Source organism: Misgurnus anguillicaudatus, chromosome 25, assembly GCF_027580225.2.
Source record: "Misgurnus anguillicaudatus chromosome 25, ASM2758022v2, whole genome shotgun sequence".
NCBI classification, from domain to species: Eukaryota; Metazoa; Chordata; class Actinopteri; order Cypriniformes; family Cobitidae; genus Misgurnus; species Misgurnus anguillicaudatus.
Window position 1 is genome coordinate 293,826 of NC_073361.2, and position 19,894 is coordinate 313,719.

The window sequence follows — 19,894 nt, forward strand, 5'->3', positions numbered from 1 at the left end:
TCAAACCCTATTCATTCACCAAACCCTATTCATTCATCAATCAGATCCGAGCATTTCTCTCTTCTCTCTTCCTCATTTGCTGCGTTCCTCTGTCACTCGCATGACGTATCCCAAAGCGACAGACCTAAACAAATCAGTTTACTTGAATTTGGAGCGACAATTTTCACACAAAAGAGAGGAAAAACGAGCGCCATTGCGGAAAATTCTGGTGGCGAGGGAGAGAGAGACGATGCAACAATATTTGTTTGGAAAAAGGCAAGGAAATACATCTGGTCATTTCTCAATTGGAAGGCTGCAGCCTCCGGAGGTCAAATATGCAGGCTGCATACGTCATCAAGCCTGGTTTATTAAGGTAAACTGAGCATTACATTCGCAAGTCATAAGCATACTGCAACAATTTATGATTTACTAAGTATAATAGTCAACTTTATAATTTTTAATATTCTGAAATATGATGACGTATGCAGTTTAGAAATACGACATCCGGAGGCTGCAACCTTCAGATTGAGAAATGGCTTCTGCCACGAGTTCCTCATCAGAAAGTTGTAACATGACTGCGTTTCTCCCTGATGCCTCAAAATTTTGATCGTTTAGCATTTTAAAGGTTTAGTTTTTAGTTTAGTTTTAAGGTTGGCCAGTTCTTTTCCTTTGCGACAGTGCTGCGGCGCCTGTGGCCTCTAGGGGCGATAGGCGTGAAGAATACATGTCTCGCGCCCCCTAGTGGCCAAAAAGTTCCGCAGTGTGCCTTTAAGATCGTTAAGAGACTTTGTGGCAGAGCTCCGAAATCAGTTTGACAGTTTTGAGGCAACGGCAAAGCAAATGTCTCCAACCGTGTCTGACGTGTATAAAGTGAACTATCAGCACCAGAAAAAAACGCAAAAGTGTTGTGATGAATCCACAGAGCCGGACCACTGTTTGTCAGGCCGGGATCAGTTTTCTTCAAGTGTTTTTATACTGGTGATTGACAGACTCGTAGCGGAGCTGGACCGCCGATTCCATTCATATGATACTGTAAACCAGCATTTTGGATTTTTAAGAAACATTCTGCCCCTGACTCCAGAGGAGCCCCTTTTGTCTGCAACAAAATTGCAAAAAAAAAATACTGCAGAGATTTGGAAATTGACTTAGTGGATAAGCTTTTACAATTTAAAGCAAGTATCCAAAAGGAAATCAACACTACAGCAAGAGCGCTCATTAAGATGATTAAGCAACGGATGTTAATTTCAGTATTTTCAAACATAGCTCTACGCTTATTTCTCACGCTACCTGTTACAAATGCCACCAGTGAGTGGTCATTTTCAAAGCTGGCCTTGGTCAAAAACAGGCTGCATTCTGTAATGGGCCAGGATCGTCTCTGTCAGCTAACTTTAATGTCTCTGGAGTTTACTGACATTATCAAAGACTTCGCAGCAAGAAAAACTAGGAAGAAAACATTTTAAAGGTAGGCAATATAATTGTATTCTTAGATTAGCACAAATATAAATTATGGGTAAAAGGGGGCCTTTTAAAATGGCCTTTGCTTATCAAAATGCACCCCTGCACACAGCCCTCTCACATGCCATCGTATTGCTTAGTTGGTCTGTCACAGGTGTAACTCAGACATTCACGTAACCCTGCTGCGTGCATCAGAAGGTTTTTATAAGGCGGCAGATGAAGGTGACTGGTCGCACAATTAACGTCTCTCCTTTTGCACTCACACAACCGCGCCACTCCTGAGCCCAAATGAACCACGCTCCAGCCCACCATTGCAAGGCGGCCAGATCGCGATTAACCAAACCGTGCCCAAGCGTGGTAAAGAGTGATCAGACTAGTCAAACGAACCAGGCTTTGGGGGTCAAACGCGCCTGAGCACGGTTTGGTTTTGTTTGGATAGTGTAAGTGCACCCTAACTGCTGTAAACATATAAATGGTGCGGTGACCCCTGTGTGATTGCACTGCTAGATGATTACGCCAATGGCTTGCATTTATTGGCGGAGAGCATACTATCTTGCGAACAAACAGTTGGATGCCAGTCTCATTATTATGCGGATCAGCGTTCAGAAAGTGATTTGCATTGACTATTTATGGTTTAAAACAGGCGTGTACAGGGCGGGATATGAGGCTGATTCACATACCCATACTTGTAAGTGATCTGTAATTTATAAAGGAAACATTGCTTACAGGTATGAGTTTGCATGGTTTTATAAATCAAAATATTTTTTTACTGTATGTCATTTTTGGCTTTTAAACACACAAAAACTTTTAGTTCGGATCCTATGCACCGTTTTATACATGAGACCCCAGCTCTGTTTTCTATGGTGTTCCCCAGGACACCGTTTTAGGCCCTTTTCTTTTACACATTTATCCGCAACCACTCGGCCACATGCTACGGTCACTGGGTCTCTATTATTATTTCTATGTTGATGATACACAGATCTGAAAATTGTCAGTCTTTTGGCAATGAAACTCATTGCTTTAGCATTATTCTTAACCAAAGAGAAAACCAGATGGTGCCTAATTATTATTGTTTATATTTTTTGTTTACATTGTGTCTTGTTCATTTTGTGTACAGTGCTTTGAGAAGCTACTTTTAAAGGTGCTATATAAAATAATTAAAACATATATTTTATAAATATTTTATTATTTCAGAATTCTTGATTAATGTGTTGAACAACAGTGATCAGCTTACCTGTGGAACACATCTCCGGGATGCTGGACACGTATGGCTCATTAAGGAATGCTGGAGCATTGTCATTGATATCCAGGACTTTGATAATGAACTCTGATTCTGGTTCAATGGGTTGTTTGGATCTGCGGTTGATGGCCTGAGCCTGCAGTTTGTAGTAGGCTTTCTGCTCGCGGTCCAGACGCTGTAGTGTGTGAATATCACCTGTGTGCTCATCAATAGTAAAGATCTCACCAGCTCCTTCCCCTGACAGAATGTACTTTATTGTAAAGTCCCCTGTGTCAAAGTCTGATTTCAGCTGAATGAGAGAAGATCAAATATTTTTAATGAGATGGAGTACTGCATTGTACAAACAACAAACAATAACAAACAATACATAATGTTGTGAATTTATGGATGTGAGCTTGATATAATTAAAAAATAATTGTCCGCTCTTAAAATGGCCGAGCGCCCTCGTATATTAAAGAACTACTATCAGAATACAATCCACCACGTAAACTGCGCTCACAAAATTCTGGTCACTTAAAGGAATAGTCTACTCATTTTCAATATTAAAATATGTTATTACGAGCAGGTTTGGTGGTACAAGGTGAAGCGTAGCGCTTTTCTAGGCGGATTTGGAAGAGAAGCTACATTTTGTGGCGTAATAGCACTTTTGGGAGTACTCCGACTCGGCGCAGTAACACGCTCCCTCTCCCATTATGAGAAGGAGAAGGGGAGCTGACTTTTCAGACGAGTCGAAGTACTCCCAAAAGTGCTATTACGCCATACAATATAGTTCCTCTTTTAAATCCGCTTAGAAAAGCGCTACGTTTTATTTTGTACCACCAAAACTCGTCTTAAATAGGAAAAACGTTGATGTGTTTGGTCACTTCTAACTTTATCTCTAAATCGTACCATTGAATGAATGGGGCTAAGCTAAATGCTATCGAAGCGTCGCAGCGCGCTCCAGCGCTTACGTGCACGCACACAGATGATAGAGGGATGTATCAACAATTCTTAGTTAAGGTAATAACATATTTTAATATTGAAAATGAGTAGACTATTCCTTTAATTATCCCTAGAATATCAAAAGTGTCTAAAGGTGGTAGATCCTTTTCCTACTTGGCCCCTAAGCTCTGGTTGCCAAATGATTTACCAAATAATTTTCGAGTATCAGACACAGTCGATCAATTTAAATCTAAACTTAAGACATTCTTCTTTAACAAAGCATTCACATAAAATGTCCAGTAAATGTACTTTTCCCGCAGTAGTTATTTTGTCTAGAACAAAGCACTCACATACCTCATATGGGTAATATACTATTGCCGCAATAGTTAGCCTGTCTGGAACCGAGCTGACTTAAACCACTATAATGTATGACACTTGCATTACATGCGAACGGCCCCTACGCTAATAGAACTCTGTTCTGTCTCCCTGTCTCGTCCTCCACCACGAGGACAATGAGACAAACAGACCCAGTTCCAGATGGCTAGCCGATGCGCAACCAACAACCACCGGCTGAAACAGTTTAATCCGCTTACCCGCTTCCTATCCCTACCGTGTCTATATATATATATATATATATATATATATATATATATATATATATATATAATTTCTCCCAAGAGTTTTTCCCACCGGGTTTTCTCCTAGGGAGTTTTTTCGTCCCAGGGAGAGTCTGACAACTTTGGCTTACTTCTTATATTATCTATTGATTTTCTGTGTTCTCCTCTACATCTACTCATGTAAAGCTGCTTTGCAACAATTAACAATTGTGAAAAGCACTATATAAATAAAATTGAATTGAATTGAATTTTCAAATGCTTTAATTTCACACAACTTGGATTTTTGAATGTTGACAATACTTTGCACCATGGTGAACAAACAGCATGGTTTATAACATATTTTTAAAAAATGTTTGCATACATGGCTCTTTTGATTAAATACTGATCTGTTGTTTTGCTCAGTAATACCTTTATTATTAACATTTTAGTATACCGTTTTTAACAGGTAGTTAGTTACCAAGGAACTAATGCAGAACAAATGGTTACTGCTGTGACTAGTAATGTAGTCCCTACTAATAATTACAAAAGGATGATTGGTTAACTAATCAGCAAGTAATAGCAGGGGCATTGCCAGACATGAGGTTGCATATGCCCCACCGTAATTTTTTCTAACACTTTTGCCTGATGTGTGTATGAAGCATACACTGCAAAGTACAAATTTTTCTTGAAAATAATTTTAGTATTTTTGTCTTGTTTTCAGTAAATATCTTAAAATTCTTAAATTGAGATGCTTTTTCTTGATGAGCAAAACGATCCAAGAAAATAAGTCTAGTCTTTAGACCAAAAACATCAAATTCAAGTGACTTTGTGCACAAAACAAGCAAAACAATCTGCCAATGGGGTAAGCAAAAAAATCTTGAAAAATTTTCTTAAACAGAAACACTAAATTGAAGAAAAATTCAAGAAAAATTAGCTTACTGTCAGGGCTACAGAGGGAGACTGAGACAGGATCCAATTGCAGAAAAATGATAATTTATTAAGGCAGTCAATAACCACAAGGCTGAGCTTGGGTGAAAAATGTAGAGAAAAAATCAAAGAGAGAGAGAGATCCGCTGCGCGTAGACAGGGTGAGATTTTCCGCTGTGCGTAGACTGGGTGAGATTTTCCGCTGTGCGTAGACAGGGTGAGAGTTCCAATGAGCGAAGGCCAGCTGAGAAATCCACTGTTTGAAGACAGGGTGACAGATCCACAGAGCGATGTCAGGGTGAATAATCCACTGCGCGATGACAGGGTGAATAGTTTAACTTCCACGGAGAATTTAACCGGGCAAGCCGGACCGCGGCTACAGACCCTGCGTGGGTACGCTGGACAGCACCTCTAGCAGCACAACAGCCGAAGCTGCAGCGGAGAGTGAGATGACAGCCACTCAGAGAAAGCCGAGCAGTGGGTAACCTGGCAGATGGTGACAGCAGAGAACTCAGGTAAAATACGGAAAATAACTAAAGAAATAAACTGGAGCTATGAGTAAATACTAGACTTGTAAGATAAAATAAAATAACAAAATAAACAGATAACTGGAGTTATATAATACTGGGAACTAGACCGACTAGACAAGACTGGACAGGAGAATTGGCAAGGCACATACAATGACGAACTCGCAGAGAACAAAGGGCTAAGGGCACTAATATAGCAACCAAACGAGGGGTAATAATTAACAGGTGTGTTGACGCAGGTGTAGGAAATCACGATGATGAAGAACCCAAATGACAGACGCGCATGAGCAGAGCTGTAAAACATAAACACAGACAATGAAAACACAGAAACAAAGCAACCAATCAAACCGACGTCCTAACAGTATCCCCCCTCCCAGAACCGCCACCGGGCGGTCCCAGAAGGGGCTCACCTTGTCGCCGACGGAGATCGTTAATCAACTCAGGGTCCAAAATGTCCCGGGCCGGTACCCAACACCTCCTCCGGACCGTAGCCCTCCCAGTCCACGAGATATTGAAAACCTCTGCCCCGCCGACGTGAATCTAATAACCGCTTAACTGAATAAGCAGGAGAACCGTCCACTAGATGAGGGGTGGGAGGGGTGGGAGCAGAGGGGACAGGATTAATGCGGGAAAAAAAAACAGGTTTAATCTTGGACACATGAAAAACCGGGTGAATCCGACCGAATGCTAAAGGCAATCTGAGCTTGACCGCAACCGGACTAATGACCTTAACTATACTGTATGGACCAAGGAAGCGAGGAGCCAGTTTAAGTGAAGGCTCTCGGAGAGGCAGATCCTTGGAAGAGAGCCATACTTTCTGCCCACAAATATAGCGAGGGGCGGGTCGCCGGTGCCGGTCGGCCGCGACTTGGGTTCGTCTGGAAGTCTGAATTAATGCGTTTCTGGCCCTATTCCAGATGCGTTTGCAACGTTGGACGAAGGCCAGAGCAGACGGAACCGCCGCATCGGATTCCTGCGAGGGAAACAAAGGAGGCTGAAAACCCATCGAGGCTTCGAAAGGGGACATGTTAGTGGATGATACAGGCAGGGAATTATGAGCATATTCTACCCACGGAAGCTGTTGGCACCAAGAGTTCGGACATTGAGACGTCAGACAGCGGAGCGTACGACCAAGATCCTGATTAGCCCGTTCACATTGCCCATTGGTCTGAGGGTGATAACCTGAAGACAGGCTGGCAGTGGCACCAATCTGCTTACAGAATTCTTGCCAAAAGCGAGAGATAAATTGGGGACCCCTGTCGGATACCACGTCTGTGGGTAAACCATGGAGGCGAAAGACGTGTTCCACTAATATCTGGGACATCGCTTTGGCAGAGGGAAGCTTAGGCAGGGGAATAAAATGAACCGCTTTAGAGAAACGATCCACCACCGTGAGGATGACGGTGTTACCCTTAGAAACTGGTAAGCCGGTGACAAAATCAATGGCTATGTGTGACCAAGGACGGGTGGGTATGGGAAGAGATTTAAGCAGACCAATGGGAGGCTGATGAGACGCTTTATTACGAGCGCATACATGACAGGCTAAAACGAACTGTCTGACGTCGGAGCCCATAGCGGGCCACCAAAAACGTTGACGGACGGTAGCCAACGTTCTCCGGACTCCCGGATGGCCGAAAAACTTGGACTCGTGACCCCACCGGATGACCTCGGAGCGGAGCGCTACCGGAACCCAAAGCCGACCCGCCGGGCACCCCTCTGGCACTTCACTCTCCCGTCCGGCCTCCCTCACTCGCTGCTCAATGCCCCAACAGAGGGCACCCACCACCCGCCCCTCAGGGAGGATGGTTTCGTCCCTCTCGACGTCAGGATCACCAAACAAACGAGAGAGGGCATCAGGCTTTGTATTCTTAGAACCTGGCCGGTACGAGAGAGTAAAGTTAAAACAGTCAAAGAAGAGTGCCCAACGAGCCTGCCGCGATGTCACCCTCTTGGCTGAACGGACATATCCCAAATTTTTGTGGTCCGTCCAAACCAAGAAGGGCTCCGAGGTCCCCTCTAACCAGTGACGCCACTCACCCAAAGCCAATCGAACCGCCAGCAGCTCCCGGTTACCAATATCGTAGTTTCGTTCAGCAGGGCTCAACCGGTGAGAAAAGAAAGCGCAAGGATGCACCTTTCCGTCTTTCGCAGACCGCTGAGAAAGCACGGCGCCTACCCCGACATCAGAAGCATCTACCTCCACAATAAACTGAGTCTCCGGATCTGGAATAGAAAGAACAGGAGCAGAGATAAACCGGGACTTTAAATTATCAAAGGCCTCCTGAGCGTCATTATTCCAACGGAAACATTCTTTAGTGGAAGTGAGAGCAGTGAGAGGTTTAGCAATCTGACCAAAGTTTCTGATGAATCGCCGATAAAAATTGGCAAAACCCAGAAACTGTTGCAACTCCTTACGAGTGTCGGGGACTGGCCACTCGGCTACCGCCTTAATCTTAGAAGGGTCTGGACGGATCTCGCCCGCGGCAATAACGAAACCAAGGAACGAAACCGAATCCCTATGAAACTCGCACTTCTCCGCCTTAACAAAGAGCTGATTTTCAAGGAGACGCCGAAGAACTCTGCGAACGTGCTGAGTGTGTACCTGCATAGATGGGGAAAAGATGAGAATATCATCAATGTACACAAACACGAATTTATTGATCATGTCTCTCAGCACGTCATTGACCAGAGTCTGGAAGACAGACGGAGCGTTACAAAGCCCGAACGGTAAAACGGAATATTCAAAGTGTCCGGAAGGTGTATTAAAAGCTGTCTTCCACTCATCTCCCTCCCTAATGCGCACCAGATGGTAAGCATTGCGCAGATCTAATTTGGTGAAGACGCGCGCTCCCTGCAACAATTCAAAGGCCGACGACATTAAAGGCAGGGGATACCTATTCTTAATGGTAATGTCATTGAGACCTCTGTAATCACTGCATGGACGTAGGGAGCCGTCTTTCTTTTTAACAAAAAAGAAACCTGCCCCCGCAGGGGAAGTGGAGGGACGGATGAGACCGGCACGAAGGGAATCGTTAATATAACGGTCCATAGCCTCTCTCTCGGGACCGGACAAAGAAAAAAGTCTACCTTTAGGCGGAGAAGTGCCTGGGAGGAGATCGATGGCGCAATCATACGGCCGGTGGCGAGGAAGGGAGGTGGCCCGGGCTTTATTGAACACCTGATGAAGATCTCCATACTCCGCCGGGACCCCGGTCAGATCGGCTGCAGAAACCTGGGAAACAGAAGAAACAGAACCAGAAGAAGCAGCACCAAGACAAGAAACATGACATGAGGAAGACCAAGATAAAATAACACTATTACGCCAATCCACGTGAGGATTGTGCTGTGCCAACCAGGCATGACCCAAGATGATGGGCGAAAGAGAAGAGCCTAGAAGGTACAGCACAATCTCCTCACGATGGTTGCCAGAAACAAAGAGACTAATCGGTGGTGTACAGTGAGAGACCTGCGCTGTCTGCTGCCCTTTGAGGGTCCAAACCACGAGAGGAATCTTGAGGGGAACAGCGGGAATTCCCAACGAACGGGCCAGCTCCTCATCCAAAAAATTACCCTCGGCACCAGAGTCGAGAAGAGCCGAGGTGGGATGATCCTTGCCCCCGAAGGACAGAATAACCGGTAGATGAGAGCTCGATACAGGGGAGATTTGTTCAGAAGCCACGCCCACCAGGACTCCCGGTCTCACCGGCGGGCTGGGTCTTTTAACGGACACCCTTTAGCAAAATGCCCCGGCTTGCCACAGTAAAGGCAGAGACAATTCAGAAGACGTCGCTCTCTCTCCTTCTGAGAGAGACGCATGCGACCGAGCTGCATGGGTTCAGCCTCAGTGAGCGATGACAACGAGGTGGGCGTGGTAGAGCCGGCCGACTCATTCTGAAGAACCCGGTGACGCAGCGTGCGGCGGTGCTGGCGAAGAAGCATCCGAGCCTCAACCTTGAGCGCGAGCTCGATGATCTCATCGAGTGAACGAGGCAAATCGTGGGAAGCGATTTCATCCTGGATCTCATCATTGAGGCCGTCTACAAACTGAGCACGTAGAGCTGAGTCATTCCAACCGCACGCTGTGGCCAGAGTCTTGAACCTTATGGAATAGTCCGTGACTGAGTGCTTGTCTTGACCCAAACGCACCAAACGGGCGGCTGCGGCATCCCCCTGCACCGACCGGTCGAACAACTTCTCCATCTCGCGCCGAAAGGCATCGAAAGACTGACAGCAGGGTGCGCAGGCATCCCAGACCGCAGTGCCCCACTCACGCGCTCGCCCGGTGAGCAGGGTAATACAGAAAGCTACCCGGGTCTGTTCTGTAGCATATCTTCGGGGCTGAAGTGCAAACACCAAGGAACACTGGGAAAGGAATGCCCGGCAGGAGTTGGGATCGCCATCATACGGCGGAGGGCTGGTGGCATGGGGTTCCGCTTCCAGAGGCTGGCGGGGTTGACTGACCTCTCGTCGGATCTGATCGAGCTGAGTGCTAAGCTCAGTGAAGCGAGACGAAAGATCCTCGACCTCACGGGACGCTGATGAAATCTGTGCCGTGTGCTGACCCAACCAGGCTCCCTGCTGGGCGATGGCAGTACGCACTGACTCGGCATCTGCTGGATCCATTTAGTTGGCGAGTTCGTCTGTCAGGGCTACAGAGGGAGACTGAGACAGGATCCAATTGCAGAAAAATGATAATTTATTAAGGCAGTCAATAACCACAAGGCTGAGCTTGGGTGAAAAATGTAGAGAAAAAATCAAAGAGAGAGAGAGATCCGCTGCGCGTAGACAGGGTGAGATTTTCCGCTGTGCGTAGACTGGGTGAGATTTTCCGCTGTGCGTAGACAGGGTGAGAGTTCCAATGAGCGAAGGCCAGCTGAGAAAATCCACTGTTTGAAGACAGGGTGACAGATCCACAGAGCGATGTCAGGGTGAATAATCCACTGCGCGATGACAGGGTGAATAGTTTAACTTCCACGGAGAATTTAACCGGGCAAGCCGGACCGCGGCTACAGACCCTGCGTGGGTACGCTGGACAGCGCCTCTAGCAGCACAACAGCCGAAGCTGCAGCGGAGAGTGAGATGACAGCCACTCAGAGAAAGCCGAGCAGTGGGTAACCTGGCAGATGGTGACAGCAGAGAACTCAGGTAAAATACGGAAAATAACTAAAGAAATAAACTGGAGCTATGAGTAAATACTAGGCAAGGCAAAGGCAAGGCAAAGTTTATTTGTATAGCACATTTCATACACAAAGGTCATTCAAAGTGCTTTACATAGAAATGAGAAAACAAAAATCAAAGATACATGAATTTGAAATATCAATTAAAAGAAAATAAATGTGATTTTAATAAAAACTGTTTAAATGTGTGAAAAAGAATAAAACAGGAATAAAAGTATAAAACAGTTAAAAATAAGAATAAAAACAAGAGAAATAAAAAATAATTAAAATAGTGCATATATAATATAGTGCAATCAGTTCGGACGCAGCATAGTGCTCATTCAGTAAATGCATAGCTAAACAGATGTGTTTTGAGTCTGGATTTGAATGTGGCTACTGTTGGAGCACATCTGATCTCTTCTGGAAGCTGGTTCCAGCTGCGACTGGCATAATAGCTAAAAGCTGACTCTCCTTGCTTTGAGTGAACCCTTGGTATTTCTAGCTGATGTGATCCTAATGATCTGAGTGATCTGATAGGTTTGTATTCAATGAGCATATCAGCAATGTATTGAGGTCCTAGTCCAATGAGTGATTTATATACCATTAATAATACTTTAAAATCAATCCTAAATGTAACTGGTAGCCAGTGTAGCGACCTGAGGACTGGTGTGATATGTTCATATTTTCTGGTTCTGCTCAGAATCCTGGCAGCAGCGTTCTGAATGAGCTGGAGCTGTCTAATGGTCTTTTTGGGAAGGCCAGTGAGGAGGCCATTACAATAATCCACCCTGCTGGTGATGAAAGCATGCACAAGTTTCTCTAAGTCTTGTCTGGAAACAAAGCATCTAATTCTTGCGATATTTTTGAGATGATAGTATGCTGATTTAGTTATTGCTTTGACATGACTGCTGAAACTAAGGTCAGACTCCAGAATCACACCAAGATTCCTGACTTGATTTTTAGTTGTTTGACCCCTAGCGTCAAGGTATGCATTCACCTTGAGAACTTCATCTTTGTTTCCAAACGCAATTACTTCAGTTTTCTCTTTGTTTAACTGAAGAAAGTTTTGGCACATCCAACTGTTAACTTCATCAATGCATTTGCACAGGGAGTCAATGGGGCTATAGTCGTTAGGGGATAGAGCTAAGTAGATCTGGGTGTCGTCTGCATAACTGTGATAGGCAATTTTGTTCTCTCTCATTATTTGGCTTAGTGGGAGCATATACAGGTTGAACAGGAGTGGCGCAAGAATTGAGCCTTGCGGGACTCCGCATGTCATGGATGTCCACTCAGATTTATGGCCACCTATACTTACATAATAACCTCTCCCTTCTAAGTATGACTTGAACCATTTCAGGACCACCCCAGAAAGTCCGACCCAGTTTTCCAGCCTGTCAAGAAGTATGTTGTGATCGACAGTGTCAAAAGCAGCACTGAGGTCGAGTAGTACCAGCACTGATAGTTTGCCTGTGTCTGTGTTGAGGCGAATATCATTTATTATCTTTATGAGCGCTGTCTCTGTACTGTGGTGTGGTCTGAAACCAGATTGAAAAATGTCAAAGTAACCATTAGAAATTAAGAATTTGTTCAGCTGATTGAAAACAACTTTTTCAATGATCTTGCCTATGAAAGGAAGATTTGAGATTGGTCTGTAGTTGCTCAATACAGTGTTATCTAGGTTGCTCTTTTTCAGGAGGGGCTTAACAACTGCAGTTTTAAGGGACTTTGGAAAAGTCCCAGAGTGAAGTGATGAATTTACCACTTTTAGGAGATCTGCTTCTAAACAGTTAAAGACACTTTTGAAAAAAGATGTTGGGAGTGTGTCAAGGGCACAGGTTGATGTTTTAAGATGCTGTACTGTTTCTTCCAAAATTTTACCATCAACTGCTTCGAAATCAGACATCGTAACTACTTTCTGATGTTGTGGTCTGATTTGTCTGACCCCGGCGCAGCTCAAGGATGTGCTGATCACCTTTCTGATATTATTGATTTTCTCAGAGAAGAAGTTAGCAAACTCACTACATTTGCTGTCTGAGAGCATTTCACTTGGAATGTGACTTGGGGGGGTTGTTAGTCTCTCTATAGTAGCAAAAAGAGTGCGTGTGTTATTTATGTTTTTGTTTATAATATTTGAAAAGAAAGTCTGTCTAGCTTTGCCTAGTTCCACACTGAAAGCACGAAGGCTGTCTTTATAGATATTATAATGGACTACAAGTTTTGTCTTCCGCCACATGCGCTCAGCTTTTCTGCATTGTCTCTTCATATTCTGCACCTCTGTTGAGTTTCTCCAAGGTGATTTTTGCCTGCCATTTTTCTTCCTGACTTTTACAGGAGCAATATCATCGATTACACTCTTAACTTTCGAATTAAAGGAATCAAGGAGAAAATCAACAGAGTCTGCAGATATGCTTGGTGTTAAAGATATAGCCTTCATAAATAGCACACTGGTGTTCTCATTTAAGGATCTCTTTTTGACAGACACAGATCTAGTTTCAATAGTAGGAGAGATTAATATATCAAAGAAAATACAGAAATGATCAGACATTGCTACATCCTTAATAACAACTGATGAAATGTTTACACCCTTACTGATAATTAAATCTAGAGTGTGTCCACGATTGTGTGTGGGTCCATGTACATGTTGAGTCAGATCAAAAGTATTTAAAACAGCTGTGACATCTTTTGTCATAATGCTTTCTGGCTTATCTATGTGAATGTTAAAATCTCCAGCAATAGCAAAACAGTCAAACTCTGAGGAAATCATTGATAACAGTTCTGTAAAGTCCTCAACAAATGCTGGAGAGTATTTTGGGGGCCTGTAAATAATGATCAGTAGAATGCGTGGGGTACCTTTCAACACAATACCTAGATGTTCAAAAGACGGGTAATTCCCAAATGACACTTGCTTACATTGATAGACATCTTTAAAAAGAGCAGCAAGACCTCCACCCCTCCTAGCAGCTCTGCAAAAACTCAAATAGGTAAAGTTAGGAGGGGCTGTTTCATTAAGGACTGTTGCACTGTAGCTTTCTTCTAGCCATGTTTCATTTAGAAACATAAAATCCAGGTTGTTTGTGGCTATTAAGTCGCTGACTAGAAGTGATTTGTTTTTAAGTGAACAGATATTTAAAAGTGCTAACTTAATAGTACAATTTTTTTCCCTAACAGAGATCTTAGTTTGACAAGTCACAGGCAGCAGATTAGATTGATTTGCCACACGATTTGATCTAGCCTTACACTTTCTATCATGTACTAAAACAGAAATAGAGAAAGATATAGGCACACTGAGTTCCTGCTTTTGTAAACATTTGATAAAAGTATTAGTATTCTCATAGCAGGAACCCGACACACATCACTGAGAGCCATTATCAGTTGTTTTTGGTTCACCTACAGCAGATGGAGGAGGGTGTGTGCCTTGGCGTTGTGTCAGAGACCGAAGAGCTCTCACAGGACGAGGAGGGGGAACTGGGCCCACTGGCTTTGGTGGTTTTGGGGCTTGCTGTTTTCTGGTTGAAATCTGTGGGCTTGCAGCAATAGAGTGGGATAGTTTAGTTCCAGCATAAACCAGTTCCTCCATTTTTCCGGAGAAGGTCAAAAGCGGGGATGCTGGAGAGAGGAATGACATATCTAGTGAGGAGTCCTGTTGTTCTGATGTGACCGGAGGCTGTGATATGTTGTCCTGGTTTCCCTGGCTGTTTTCCAGAAAGTCGTCCTTGGGTGCTGAATCTTGGAGCCGTTCTAATCTGACACAGTCTGACTGTAGTAAGCTCTGTGGGCATGACTCAGCTGAGATTGTGTCCATGAGCAGTGGTTGTTGTGGCTGAGTGGTGTTATCTCTGTCCTTGTGGGATATGTCAACATCATGTATATTCAGGTGCTGGAAAGAAGTCCTGTGGTCATTCATACTCTGTCCAGGTGTGTGTGTGCCATTCAGGTTGAGTGGATTGGCACACACTGCTGAAGGATGATGAAGGGAGAAATAGATGTTGTCCTTTAGAACTCTTGCACCCAGCCTGTTTGGGTGGATGCCATCCTGTTTAAATAGTTGTCTCTGACTCCAGAAAAGATTGAAGTTGTTGATAAAGTTCAATCCTTTTATGTTGCAGGTTTTTTGCAGCCATGTATTAAGTCCAAGCAAACGTGAAAACCTATTTGTTCCTCTTGCTGGAAGTGGTCCACTGATGAACGGCTGAGCTTTTACTGTTCTGAGTGTTTCAAAAAGTTTGTTGAAATCCCTCTTAAGGAGTTCAGATTGCTCTTTGTGAATATCATTCTTCCCTACATGAATGACAACTCGATTTACAGTCTTATGTTTCATCAGAATGTTCTTAAGTTCCCTGTTTACATCAGAAACGGTTGCTTGTGGAAGGCAGCACGTAGTTGAGTCTCTGTTGCTATAGTTTCTGATTATTGAGTCACCTAATATCAGAGTTCTGGGCTCGGATGCGCTCTGCGCTGAGTGCCGCTGTCTGCTCGATCTTGAGCGGCAGGTAGCATCAGTGTTAGCTGCTGGCTGATTTGATCGGTGTTTAGTCACATTTATCACATTTGGGGATTCCTCACTCATATTCATTAATACTTCAAATCTGTTCTCAAGATGTATAGGTGGTGGTAGAAAGTCAGTGTTTGCAATCCTTGTCCTAGCTGTATCTGGGGTAGAGGAAGCTATTGCGGCAAAATGTGATGCTCGTGACAGTCTGATTTCTTGAGTGATTTTGGGTCTTGCTCCCTGTTTGTACCATTGATTAGTGTGTTGATCATTAGATTTATGGGACTCACCGGCTGTTTGCTGAGGGCGTCCATGATGACGAAGCTCTGTTGTGTGTTCCGTCTGGTTTGGTAGTCCTGTAAGTAACTTTGTTTCAAGAACAGCAATCCTTTGTAAAAGTCTGTGGCAGTTTGTGCAGCAAGTAGATTGTTGATGAGGCATTCCTTTTTCTTATCCTTTTCAATGAAGGCAGCTGTGTTTTTCCTTCTGGAATGTAAGCTGATGGCGGTGGGAGGCTAGACGGATGAAAAATTCCACTTTTTTGTAATCCTCCAGTCCCGAAAGTTTGTAAATTGACGTTGATGCCAAGCTTTGTTGTTTGAGCACTATGCTGATTTGCTGAAGTTAAAATTATAAGATAAAATATAAAAGCGATAGAGCAAAGCGCAGAGCAGTAAGCAAAAGCGTCCGAACAGTAGCAGAGCAGGAAGTAAAGTCTAGACTTGTAAGATAAAATAAAATAACAAAATAAACAGATAACTGGAGTTATATAATACTGGGAACTAGACCGACTAGACAAGACTGGACAGGAGAATTGGCAAGGCACATACAATGACGAACTCGCAGAGAACAAAGGGCTAAGGACACTAATATAGCAACCAAACGAGGGGTAATAATTAACAGGTGTGTTGACGCAGGTGTAGGAAATCACGATGATGAAGAACCCAAATGACAGACGCGCATGAGCAGAGCTGTAAAACATAAACACAGACAATGAAAACACAGAAACAAAGCAACCAATCAAACCGACGTCCTAACACTTACCCCATTGGCAGAGCACAAAATCAGTTAAATTTGATATTTTTGGTCTAAAAACTAGACTTATTTTCTTGAGTCATTTTGCTCATCAAGAAAAAGCATCTTAATTTGGGAATTTTTTGATGTTTTTACTGAAGGCGGGACACAAATACTAAGAATTTTTTCTTGAAAATAATTTTTTGCAGTGTAAAATATGAGGAAATACGCTAAAACAACATAAGGATCTTTGAATCAGTGAGCTGAACTTAAAATAATGGATATGAAACATGATTGCACTATTCATGATTCATTCATTCTGCACTGACTTGTTAGGGGTCAAGCCCCGAAGGGGCGTAGAACCCTATTGTATTTGTTAGTTTTCTTATTATTATTATTAGTTATTCTTCTTCTTCTTCTTCCGCCATTGCGGTCTATGGCAGCCCATAGAACCGTACGTAGGAAAGTTATGAAATTTGGCACACTGATAGAGGACAGTCCAATGTGTCCCCACAGCAAATTTGGAGTCTCTATGTCTAACCCGCTAGCGCCACCAACAGTCCAAAGTTGCACTTATGTTTTTGCTTATAACTTCTGATCCGTAAGCCCTAGAAACAAAATTATTGCTTTCTCTTATTCATTGGCTCAAGACGATTCGATTGGACCCTATGGCGTCTTTTTTCGACATGAAAATTTTCCGCCATTTTGAATTATTCGTAAAACCTACTTTTTCGAACTCGTCCTAGAGCTTTTGTCCAATTGCCACGAAAATTGGTATGTATCATCTTGAGACACTTAAGGCAAAAAGTTATCAAAAGAATTTCGATACACCAATCCGTTGTCGTATACCGCCTTAACGAATTTTACGTAGAGCGCAAAAAAACAGATTTTAGGCTGTATCTTCGTCAAACTTAGGCCTATTGACACGACACTTGGTACTTGAGATGCCAGTCAGGAACCGAGGGTGCATGCATAGTTTCGTTGCAGCGCCACCTAGTGGCCAGAGAAATGTTTTATACACCTATAACTTTGGCTCCGATTGACGTATTTTCATGGGACTTGCTTCTTTGGAGTTCTGAATAGTTGCCGAGTCAAAAGATACCAAACATGCCAGAATTCGCCTTACGATTAACCCTGCGAAGAAAAATAGCGCTTAAAAAACACGCGTGAATATCACCGCGAACGTTTTTCCGATCGACTCGAAAACACCATAGGAAGAAACTAACCTTACCTTCTGAACAAAAAGTTCTATTGGTGTTATAATAAAATTTTCATCAGAAATGGCCGAAAATTGCAAAAAACGAAAAATTACCTTCAAATTTTGTGTTTTTTACACATAAATGGTTGTAACTTCGTAACGAAAAGAGATTTTTTCACCAGATTTGATACGCTGATGCATGAGCACATTCTGAGGCTACACAAAAAAAATTGTATGCTTGCACCACTAGATGGCCTTATAATTGAACAAAACCTTTGATAACAAGCCAGCCCTATGGTCATACAACTGTTTCTTCACTAAACTAAAGTGTATAGACATAAAACTAACTAGATGTAAAACAATCATGACCTGATGTTGCATGCACAATTTTGTCATTGCGCGACCAACTGGTTTTGAGATAGAATATGGTATTTTTGCCTAAAACTATTGCAACAACACATCTAAAACCACGAGTCATCATGGATTATTCCTTTCATGGCTTTGACTATAATCACTGGTGTTTGCCAATTCACTCCCCAGCAACCATTGAGAATACCTTATCAACCGTTTTTGCAAAAGCTATATCTCTGCATCAGAACATCGTAGAGACACGGGGATGGTCTCGTTTGATTAATTAAACTTGTTGTAACATGATGTGACCCATGTTTTGCAACTGCAAACACCACGCACATGCCCTTCAGTGCTCTAATGTTCCATGATTGTCAATAACAGAAGGACGATTGCAGTAGTCAAGAACTTAAATTATTTTTGTTGATTACTTTTTTGTTTTTTCATCTAAAATTATTAGGTTTACCTAGGTTCTTCAATCTGCTTATCCAATCTCAATTTTACATCCTTTTGTGCCCTTTTCGGCTTGACCCCGGCATTGCTGCTTGCAGCTATATTTTCTCATTAGTTTTATCATCTCAACTAGCATTACATCAGATAAATACTGTCTCTAAAATCTCTATTTGTTTATACCAGGGGTGTCTAATTCTGTTTCTAGAGGACTGGTGTCTCTGCAGAGATTTGCTTCAACCCTATTCAAACACACTTGATCCACCTAATCAAGGTCTTCCTAAGCAGATTAAACTTTCAGGCAAGTATTTTAAAGAAAGTTTCAGCTAACTCTGCAGGACACCGGCCCTCCAGGACTGAATTTGGACATCCCTGGTCTATTTGAATTACCAATAAGAGTCATATAGTGACATGTGATATTTCTATGTAATTAATTTTTACCATAGGGGAGACCGGGGGTTGGTTGTCACAATTTTTACTCATGCATGAATTGCTCATCTTCAAAAAATCTTTCAGCAGTAATTCCTACATGAAATGAAACTTTGGAGTCTTGGCTTTAAATGTGTATACTTTTTACTTTTCGAATGTATTGTAACAGGAAGTAATTAACCATCAAAGACACTCTGACACAATGTGACAACCAACCCCATCACGGGGTTGGTTGTCACAGGGTATGGGGTTGGTTGTCCCTATAGAGTTTTAATAGGATTTCAGTGATAAATTGGGATCTGAAAAGATAATGTGTAACTTTTTAGTTTTTTAAGCTAGAAACTGCAAATAAGTTTTAATATGAATCCACCCCTATGATAGTTGTTATTAATGCCCCTTATGTTTAAACAATGGGATTAAAGTGGGTGATCAGTTACTTGAATGGGCTTTATGCCCAGCTGCACTATGAACTTCAGCCAGCTCCTTGTCTCCCGTCCGCCACCCTTGGACAAACTGACCAATCCAGGCGTGCCTGATTATTGTTGTTGTGACTACTGAGGTCAGGCACACCTGGATTAATCAGTTTGTCCAATAATGGCAGACAGGAAACAAGAAGCTGGCTGAAGTTCAGGAAGTAGTGCAGCTGGGCATAAAGCCTATTGTCTAGTGTTTGAGAAATAAAATTAAATAATTTTTAGTGTTAAAACCTCTTTATTTAATGCTTTATTTATTTTATTTAAACAGCAAACAAAAACAAACAATCAGACAAACAGTCTTAAAAGGTCTACATGTCCAATACTCACATGTGACAACCAACCCCGCAAGCTATGTGACAACCATCCCCAACTGACTTCTTGACAAACATGATAAGCTAGCTGCCACACGGCTTTAACTTGATCGCTAAAAGATGACTCAAAATAAAGCTACTACTTTTAGCTTTTTAATGAGTGTTTTGTTTTTGAATGACTAATATCCTTCAAGATCTCAACACAAAAACAACACCAACATGAAAATTTACTCTGACCCATAAAAATAAAAAATTGTCTCCTAACCTCAATGTTTTCTGTCTGCTCAGCAAAATTTCAAGTGCAAATGAGTAAGCTATTAAAGGCTAACAAATTGATATCAAAATTGTACCACAGCGCCATGTAGTATGTCTGGAATA

The 19,894-nt window shown here is 42.8% G+C and overlaps 1 protein-coding gene across 4 annotated transcripts in view; it reads right to left on the bottom strand.

The window, feature by feature from the left end:
* Positions 1-19,894, bottom strand: part of cdh19 (cadherin 19, type 2) — a 177,317-nt gene that overhangs the window by 130,830 nt on the left and 26,593 nt on the right. For all 4 annotated transcript variants that reach the window (XM_055182378.2, XM_055182377.2, XM_055182376.2 and 1 more), the window contains exon 3: positions 2,669-2,963. In XM_055182378.2, coding sequence (XP_055038353.2) covers positions 2,669-2,963 — 295 coding nt within the window. The remainder of the gene's footprint in view (positions 1-2,668; positions 2,964-19,894) is intronic.